At 36.5% G+C, this 9,956-nt stretch overlaps 1 protein-coding gene across 1 annotated transcript in view; it reads right to left on the bottom strand.

Annotated features, from left to right (window-relative positions):
• Positions 1-3,617: 3,617 nt before the first annotated feature.
• The window catches only part of topaz1 (testis and ovary specific TOPAZ 1), an 18,000-nt gene continuing 11,661 nt past the window's right edge, over positions 3,618-9,956 (bottom strand). The window contains exons 14-19 of the mRNA XM_016281416.1: positions 6,033-6,133; positions 5,776-5,941; positions 5,547-5,699; positions 4,590-4,793; positions 4,148-4,325; positions 3,618-4,064 (exon numbers count right to left, since the gene is read on the bottom strand). Coding sequence (XP_016136902.1) covers positions 3,854-4,064; positions 4,148-4,325; positions 4,590-4,793; positions 5,547-5,699; positions 5,776-5,941; positions 6,033-6,133 — 1,013 coding nt within the window. The 3' untranslated portion in view covers positions 3,618-3,853. The remainder of the gene's footprint in view (positions 4,065-4,147; positions 4,326-4,589; positions 4,794-5,546; positions 5,700-5,775; positions 5,942-6,032; positions 6,134-9,956) is intronic.

Below are 9,956 nucleotides of genomic sequence, written 5' to 3'. Positions count from 1 at the left end.
TTTGTTGGTCATCGAGGGACCTCTGGTGGCAGGATGGAGATAAGACACCAATTTTATTACCTGTTATTTTCCTATTTTTCCTCCAGTAAAAACAATAAATATCATACCAGGGCTGTGCGTTAACCTTTTTTTTTTTTGCTGCATATAGCGCTGCTGCTACAGACACTGAATGTTTTTACATTAATGTTCTGTACAGGGCACACAAAATCCAAACCTTGTGGTTTTCAGACAAACATTTTCTTTATTTGGGAAAAAAGGCAAAAAGTTATTATTAATAATAATAATAATGATAATAATAAAAACACCAGGTTTTCTGTACTTGTAGGGCTGTACAATTTGGCCAAAAATGTAGTTTTTATATATCAGTATAACTATTAATGATTATGGTTATTATTTCTAAATAAAAACATGAAACATAATAAGGAATATTACTTTTGTAATAACACTATTAATAATGATTAATTAGATACTAGTTATTATTGTTTTTATTTTCATTAGAAAAAATTAATAGAATCTTTGATAACTATTCATTAAAATAGTGCTTCATTACAGTCCTCCGTATGTTTTCGATCACTAAAAATGAGACATTGCTCATAAAATGGGCTGGTTGCCATGAATATTTGTGATTCACTAAAAATAACTGTCTCACAAGACAATTTTTGTTTGTGAATTGGACTACAATGAGCCTGTCCCACCAATACCCATATTTGCGGACTTTGCACTTAACAATTTAGATGACTTATTTCCTGTATTTGACCCAAGTGTTCAACTGAAGAGAGCTATTGTATAGAACGTTTGATTACTCAATGGGACACACAAAACTTACAAAGTAAAATTAAGTAAAGTTTTTTTACAGAGCTTTCTTTACATTTTGATTTTCAATTCTTTTTACCTAAAAAACAAACAAACAAACTTCTAAATGTATGCTAGTAGTCCTTATGTAACAGACAGCACAATTAATAATTGTGGTGCTTCTAATTAAGTGATCAAAAATAGTTGCAGTTTTACAAAACATACACATGCTCATCTCTGCACTAATTACAGCGTGCATCACTTTACACTGTACAACCAAATTATACAGTGGTGTGAAAAAGTGCTGGCCCCCTTCCTTTTAATTTTTTTTGCATATTTGTCACTTAAAAGATTCAGATCATCAAACAAATTTTAATATTACACAAAGATAACAGCGCTGTTTTATCATACTAGATACATTTGAAAGTTCTGTTATAATGCTACTCTGTGCGGTTGTCACCAGTCTATTAAAACGCACTACATATTAAAGCATCTTTGGTGTTTCCATGTTTTCTACAAAACAAAACCAGAAATTGAGGGGTTATGACGTCATTGGCAGGCGACACAATGACACTATGGACATGGCCCACGTCACTAGTTAAAATTGCTTATTTCTGTGGATTTAAACATTCTTCGAAACATTTGGGATAATGTAAGTACACAAGTCAGCAAAATATATAACACCGTTCTAGTGGTTTTTGGATATTTTAATAAAAAAATCTTACATATTGTGCCTTTAAGTCCAAGTCAATGAATTAAAGGGAAAAAAATCAATTTCAGTTTTAATGCTGCATAAACTATTTATATAAAAAGAACATATGGATCAAGTGTTCTTGAATCTTCAAACAGGTTGGTTAAGAATCTAGATATATATAATAGCAATCTTGCCATTAACGTTATATGTTCCTCTTACTGGGGATATGCTGTTTCAAGAAAGCAGGGCTTCGATTAACTAGAAATGAATGTAAATGGTTATTTCGGTTTAAAAATGGACTTTACCTTAAACCTAGACAAAGAGAAAGATTTGTGACAACTAGCCCGGGTCCACCTTCTCCCCGAACTTGCCTCATTTTCATGTTGCTGGCAGAAGTTGGCCCAGTCCTGAGGATAGATAAGAGTTTGGGAGTACCGGATTCACGTCTCCTCGCCGTGTTGAGGTAATCTTTGGTGAATTACACGCAGTCACCGCAAAGTTGACAGTCCAGACAGTAGAAGCCCGCAGGGCTCCCCTCATCACACGAGCTGCACTGTGGGTTGGAAGAGTTTTCTCCATTTTGTTGCAGCCACAACCGCATCCAGCAATCCACTGAGCAGCAGATCTGTGGAGGAAAAAAAGCGCCCACTCCAGCCGCAAACATGAGAAGCGATTGTTCGCAAGTGGGGCACCCGAGGTTGAGAGGATGTTGGTGATGGAGAACAGCAGGGGCTGCCGCGAAGTCTGGAGGTCCGAGTCGGAGAATGCACCACCTTAAACTTCCAAGGAGCCATTACTGCCTTGTTTTCAACACAGGACTTGCTAGTTAAGTTTTTGGAAAAATACAATTAAAAAAAAATGGTATTTTAATTTAAAAGTCCTGGGTGTTTATGCATTTTCTTGCACCAGTAAAAATGTTTGCGTTAATTGTTATGGCCAATAATACAATATTAAGAGCATATACGAAAACATTGGAATTGATATAACTATCGGGATTAGTTACTTTTAATGTAAAATTTCTTACCCAAGAATAAAAGCGAGGCAAAAAAAAATTATTTTTTTGTATTGGTTATCCGTTTTTGAATCAACAAAATAAGAGAAATTAATTTTATACAGATAATAAACAAATTGTGTAAATCTTAAAATATTGTTAATTTTAAGCATATTCTTAAATCTTATGTTGTCCGCTATAGTTGAATTTAACACTGCTTAAATGTAAAATTTTTGCTTAAGCTACAAAAAAATCTTAGGACAATTCACATAGACCAGGGGTAGGCAAGTTCTGTCCTAGAGAGCCGCAGTTAAAGCTGAACTCTGCAGGACTGTGGCTCTCTAGGACCGAACTTGCCTACCCCTGACATAGTCCTTCAAAATGCGAGTTATTTTCCAGTTCAATTGAATGAATGCCAAATTGGATTTACATTCCATTTTCAAATATCTTTCAAAAAACAAACGTTTTTTCTTTATTGGCTGTACATATTTAAGAGCCATTTTTTTTTACCAAATCAGTGTCAACAGTGAAAAGAAAACTTCTCCTGGTCCAAACAGACTTCCATTGGCCATGACTAAATATAGGGGTAAAAGTGTCATACATACAGCAATGTATTCTCATTTTTAAAGACAGATATGCATAGAAATGGCCCTTGAAAAACAACATTGTGTTGTCTCCCTGTGGACAAAATACAATAAAAAGTAGACTTCAGATTGGTATTGATTTTACTTTTTTTATTATTATTTTCAGTTAAACTGAACAAACTGAAATGCGCACACTGCAGAACTAGACAAAATTGTATCCAATGATGGAATGTACACAAGTGCCTTTCAGAACTACCATGTGTACCATATGTTTTTGCAGTTTAATCACCAAATGAATTGGACAATTTCTTATTGGTAAGGCAAATGGTAACAGTGAAAGTAACTGTTGAATCTTTATCAAAGCCTTTAGTAGAAAAAAATGGAAAGTTTCAATAATGCAAAACTATTTTAGAATTTTTTTTATATTTATATACTTCGGGCAACAGTTATTTTCTGGTTGTTGCTGTTAATGGTTTTTTTCTTTCCACATGAACGACTTAAGTTTGCAGATTCCGATGTAAATCTCTGGAAGTTGAAATTGTTAAGAACATGAAACTAAATATTACAAAACCTTTCTTTTTACAACTCAAAACTAAGCAGTCTTGTCCTTCAATAATGTTTTAACAAAGAAATATATAAAACAAACACCACAAAAAAGTGTGCAAACAGTTTCGAGAAGTCCCAGTTTCAACAGTCTGTAACATATAAATTAACCTTTGATTAGACCGAGACATTTGTTACTTTTGGGACTGTTCACAAGCGTGTGTGTGTGTGTGTGTGTGTGTGTGTATGCTAGCTTGCCCAAATCTCTCGTGCCCACCGCTCGTTCTGCAAAAACCATTTGTGGGCAGATGCACGGTCCAGGTGAAAGAATTGTTCTTGGCTTTTATTGACAGCTGTATAGCGGATGCTCAATTTGGGGTTTGGTATGAGAGCCGCAGAGAGAAGCCGACAACCAGCCGCCAAGTACACACTCTCCGTTACATCCTCAATATCGGCATGCCTAAACCAAACAACTCACATACTCACAAATCATGACTAAATATTAAAAGTGCTCGCAAGCTCATCTGTCTATTATACACTTACCGTCTGAGTGTAATGAGAAGTGGTTGGGAGGCTCCAGAAGGGGCCAGTAGTTTAGTATTAATAAAGGTGATGAACATCTCGAAGGCCATCGTCATCTCAATTTCAGTGAGATTACACGGCAGAAACAGAGAGTCTCTTTCACACACCACTGCAGCGTAAAACCCTGCTGACTGAGCACCTGGAACACACACAAACAGTATATAGGATATTCTGTGTGTTGGTGTCATGCTGGGCAATACAATGCTACATCAAAAACATCACATTTTACAAATAAAATTAGGTAAAAAAAAAGTAAAATTAAATAATGAACTTACTGACAGTTGGACGCAACATGTGACTCAACAACTGTAAACAGTTCACTAAAAATGACTCTTGTATGATCAGTTCAGGTGACGCAACAGCAACTGTTAATTTCGAGATGCTGTGAAGTTATCTTACGCACGTTTAAAAAGGGCCCTGGCACGGCTCCAGTTGTTCTGTTTGCCCAGTTTATGGATGAGGTTCTGTAGCTGGAGGGTTTCAGGCACCATACCATGTATTAGCATGAACTCAAGGATATCTGCAGCGACTGGTAATGTCTGCTTTACCAAGCACAGACGCAGATGAGCATTGAATGTTTCAGCATAGTCGTTTATCTGCACACCATCTGAAAAAGTGAATTCAAGTTGAATTCATATGCAACAATTAAATTCACTCAATTAGTCAGCATATTAAAAAATTAATGTGACTGACAGTCCTAATTGTAATAGACTAAACTAGAATGAATAATGTTTCTGAGGTAAAAACATACATGCATAAACATCCTTGCTGGATAAGTTAATTTCTCTGAAAAAAATAACTAAAAATCTTACTTTTAAATGGTAGTGTATATATTTTGGTTTGTGGAAAAGTCTGTAGTGTTTTTATTTTTTAGCAAACATGCATTAAATTGAACAAAAGTAACATTAAAAACATTTGTAAATATATATATAAATCAAAACTACCAAATTTTGCTTAAATCGCAATCGCAAAGTTTACTCGCAACATATAATCATTGCAGTTAACGGTGTTCACCATCTGTTTGATTTCGTGTAATTTGTAACTATCTGCATGATTTTTACTGTACATTTCTGCCATAGTCACCACTAAAAACCTACAAAATATAATGTAGAAACTTAATTTTCTGTAAAGCTGCTTTGCAACGATTTGTATCATGAAAAGCACTATACAAATAAACTTGAATTGAAAATAAATACTGTTAGAAATAGGATAGAAAAAAGTTAATACATTTTACTGTAATTAAATGCAACCTCGGCTAGCATAAAACATTCTTAAACACTAAAAATAAAAATCTGATCCCAAACTTTTGAACGAAAGTATTGAATATCGCAATGAGAGATGATGATTATCAATAACTCACTTATCGGTTGTCTGATTCCAGGTAAGTTGGTAATAATCTCAAAGGCGTCTCTGTGTGACGTCTTCTCAGCTAAGAGCGTCAGGACATGTTTTCGATTTTCGATGTCAGCCTGCTCACAAAGCCACATGCTGGAGCTCACAAACCAGCCATCAGCTGAAGGAACAGAAACACATACACAAATGATTCCTTATTTAATGATTCTGAACAGCATACACAAAATCTCCTTTACCTCTCAGCATTTTCAAAGCTCCCTCAAAGCTCCCGCTATGGAGGAAGAACTCCGTTGCCATAGTGACCAGCTGACAGCGAGAAACCCTGTTCTCATTCCCCATAAGCCCTTTCAGAGTGATGAACTCAATGTGTAGTCTGAACATCACACTGACCAGCTTCACTCCCTGAGCACATGCAAGACATACAGTACACACAGCAGTCAGTCAAAGGTTCACTGCTGTACAGAACGCTTCCACAAACAGGACACACTCCCACCTTATTCCAATCTCGTGTCCTGTGGTACCTGAAGATCAGAGAGACTCCAATTCTCCCCAGGATGGTTTTTATCATGTCATTGGACAAGACTTGCTGACATACTGACAGAAACAGACATGACAATCCACTTAAAACACACATTAAAACCTATGACATTTCATGCAAAAGAAATTGACTATATGTAAACAACTTTAGGTTTTATTTATTTTAATCATTTTTTCTATTATTATTTATTAATAACCTTGGCACACCCTGATGTAAAGGCCTATACTTAAAACACTTAAAGGGGTCCGATTATGCTCTTTTACAAAGTCTTGATTTTGTTTTGGGGGTGTACTAGAACAGGCTCTCATACTAGGTTGTTCGAAAAACACATTATTTTTCACATATTTTACATTATTACAACACCTCTCTCCCCAGTCTGGCATGAACGGCACAAATAGTTCCTGTATCAAATGAAGGCCCGCCTTCTGAAATACAAAATGTGCTGCGATTGGTTAGCTGGGCCAGTGTGTGTTGTGATTGGCACCACTCGGCGCCTGGTCGGGAAATGTCATCCCCTTACCATACCCAGCTGCGAGCTTCAGTGTAAATATTGCCTCAAAATTAAATCAATTTGAGTGAGATTTAAACCCGGATGATTGTAACCACTCTAAGTTGTCTACCTTGGGAAAGCTAGCATTTCTCCGACATAGTGATAACACTCATTGCCTTCTCTAGTGCAGCTCAACCAGGTCTCGTCCCATTCGTCGATATTTGTGATATCACAAATCCCGGAAAATATGCGTTGTAGTCCCAACGAGTCGTTCGTTGTAGTTTTTGAAAAGTGATTTCTGTTACATAAAAGATCTCCTTTTGAAGTGGACTTTGAGCTTTGTAGCTTTGCAGATCTTTTTTATGCTCAAACAGCAACATTACAGACTAACTAAAATTGAACAAGTGAAAAAGCATAATAGGACTCCTTTAAAATAAGTATGGTAGACAAATTAAAGCCTACAGTACTGTTCAAAAGTTTGGGGTCAGAAAGTTCTGTTTTTTTAATAAATAAATTAATACTTTTATTCAGTAGGACTGTAATAAATAGTTCAAAAGTGACAGTATTAGACATTTATAAAAAGATCTTTCTTTTAAATAAATGCTGTTCTTTTGAGCTTTCTATTCAACAAATCCTGAAAAATATATCCGTTTCCACACAAAAAAAGTGTGTAAAACTCTTTTCAACATTGATCACGTGATACTGAATAAATTAAATTTTTAAAATACAGTAGTCAACATTTGAAGTGGATCAAAAAAGTTTATCAAAGTTGTCCTAAGACAAGAACCATTTAGGTTTTAGGTTAAGACAACTTTGATGAAAGGTTTTGATCCACTTCAAATGTTGAGTATAGGGTACATTTTAAATGCAGCTGCTATTTTAAAGGGGTGGTTCATTGCGATTTCACTTTTTTAATGTTAGTTAGTGTGTAATGTTGCTGTTTGAGCATAAACGATATCTGCAAAGTTACGAAGCTGAAAGTTCAATGCAAACGGAGATATCGTCTTTTAAAATTCTGACAGTTTAATGCCTACAAAAACGGCTGGTAGGGACTACAACAAGTTACTTCCCGGGTTCGTGACATCACAAACCCAGATAAACCCCGCCCTTGGGAAAAGGCAGCAAAGGGGGCGAGGCCTGCGCTGCTTTAGAGAAGAGGAAGAGAAAACCAGAGGTGCACGTAAAAATCTAATCATATATGAATTGCGATTCTGTCTTCTAACGATTCTAATGGATTCACAATTTTCAAAATCAATGTTCAAAAGCAGCGGTTCTTAATACTGTTCCTCGCGTCCCCCTGCTCTGCATCTTTCTCACTCTCATTCAGCTCAGCTCCGACAATTAACTGTTCCATTTATACACTTAGACGCGCACTAGAGGCGGTTTAGCCAATCACAACACACTGGGCTAGCTAACCAATCAGAGCCCATCGCCTATTTCTGAGGGAGGGGCTTCATAAAAGGAGGAAATGATCAGGGTGTTTCTCAGAGAAGGGACAGAGCGCTCTGGAATAAAGGTAAATTATGTGAAAAATAATGCGTTTTTTAAAAAACGAAGCATTAACATGTTAGACTGCACCCCATAAACACAATGAAGCATAGAAAAAAAACACTGAACCACCCCTTTAAATTGTAATGACATTTCAAATATGTTTTTAATGTTTTTTGTTTAAATAAATGCAGACTTCTTTTTTTTTTTTAAATGTACTCTTTTTAAAGGTTTTTTTAAATGTAAATGTACTGTAGTATGTGTGTGTTTTTTTCCCCCTCCACTTCCTCACATGTACAATTTATCAGTATTATCATATTGATAATCTTTTCCTATTTCAATATGTGAAATATTTGTCCAAGAAAAATATTCTGGATTTGTACGTTCTGAGCAGACCTTGAACCTTTTATGTACTTGAAAGTAGGCTTGCCCGCGATAGACGGTGTTGATGGTGATACCGGTGTTAAGCCGCAACACCGGTTACGTCACTTGCCCACCTCGTCACCGACCCCCACCATCGTTTAGATTTTTTTATAGTAATAAAAATAATTTAGTTCAGTAAAAGAACAGACACTACAATTAAAAACTGAATGCGGCTGCTCAATGCAGCATGCTGATTGACAGTCGCATCACACAGATCATATTTCATTTATCCAGTGAGGAGAGTGAGTCGAGCTGACTGACAAGAAGAGTGAGGTAAGACAGACAAGACGATGGTGGATGATTTAGTTTCGAAACTAGATGCAAAAGCGCCTGTTTGGCAATATTTTGGATTTTGAAAAGCCTGTTGACTTTTGCCGTTTATCTAAGGTGATTTTGGAAGTTTTTTTAAACATTTGTTTCTTATTTAATTGGTTCCACATTGTTTGCTGATTTTTACTTTATTTAAACTGTCATTTATTTTATTTGACATTCGTTTTGCTAATAAACGTTCTACGTTTCTTATTTATTTGGTTATATATTATACATGTTTACTTATTTCCAGTTTTGTATTTGTTATTTTACAAATGTATTTGTTATTTTATATTAGGCATAGCTTGCCCTATAGCATGGTGTATTTTTATTTGTTTATTTGTTTTATACTAAAAGTTATGTTTTATATATACGCTAAAGTGAGTTTGGCATTGTATTTTGTTGTTGCATTCAAGCAAAAGTGAAAGTAAAATGCGCATGGCACTTTTAAGCTATTTAAAAGCGAAGGAAAGCGAGGAAAAGAGGGAACGCCCCGCCCCCATGGTGATACCGGTATTACCGGTGTTGTCATACGTCGATTAACCCAAGTAGATATAACTGCAGACCGGAGATTTCCAAAATGGGGCGTGAACTCCAAAAGTGGGCAGAACCTCCAAAATGGGGCGGGGTCTCCTCGCGCAAAGACTTTCACCATTGGCTCTGGCTCCAGCCAATTGTTATTGACTTACATTTCAAAATAAAACTTTATAAATGTAACATTGTTTCTAGTTCATCTAAAATAAAATATGCTATATAAGTAAATATCCTCCGTTAGAGCAGAGCCCAAAGCTTGTGGCCAGTGGTGTTCGGACTGGAGTTTGAACCTCTGCTTAATGATATAAACGAGAATCACCCACGAGCTATCTCGCGAGCCATCCCAGCGCAGCGCAGGGGAAAGATTTCACTCCATCACTTTGTTCTAAGCAACGGAGGCGTCCCGGGGCTCGAAATTCGCAGGGTAGGAGGGGGTAGTGACGCTGGGTGTAACTAAAAAGGTGCCATTGTCCGGTGAGGTCCGGTTGGGGAGTTACGGAACGATCTCATATCGCATAATCTTATTAACTGTTTATCTCCTGATCTGCAACTTTCTTTACCACGCAACACCAATCCCGCCGTGTAGTCAATTTCACTGGTTAAGGTTAGGGTCAGGTGTGGGGTAGGTTTAGGGG

This window comes from Sinocyclocheilus grahami, unplaced genomic scaffold (genome assembly GCF_001515645.1).
Source record: "Sinocyclocheilus grahami isolate Dianchi unplaced genomic scaffold, SAMN03320097.WGS_v1.1 scaffold149.1, whole genome shotgun sequence".
NCBI classification, from domain to species: Eukaryota; Metazoa; Chordata; class Actinopteri; order Cypriniformes; family Cyprinidae; genus Sinocyclocheilus; species Sinocyclocheilus grahami.
Note: the sequence above shows the minus strand (reverse complement) of the source record. Positions and strands in the feature narration are given on the sequence as shown.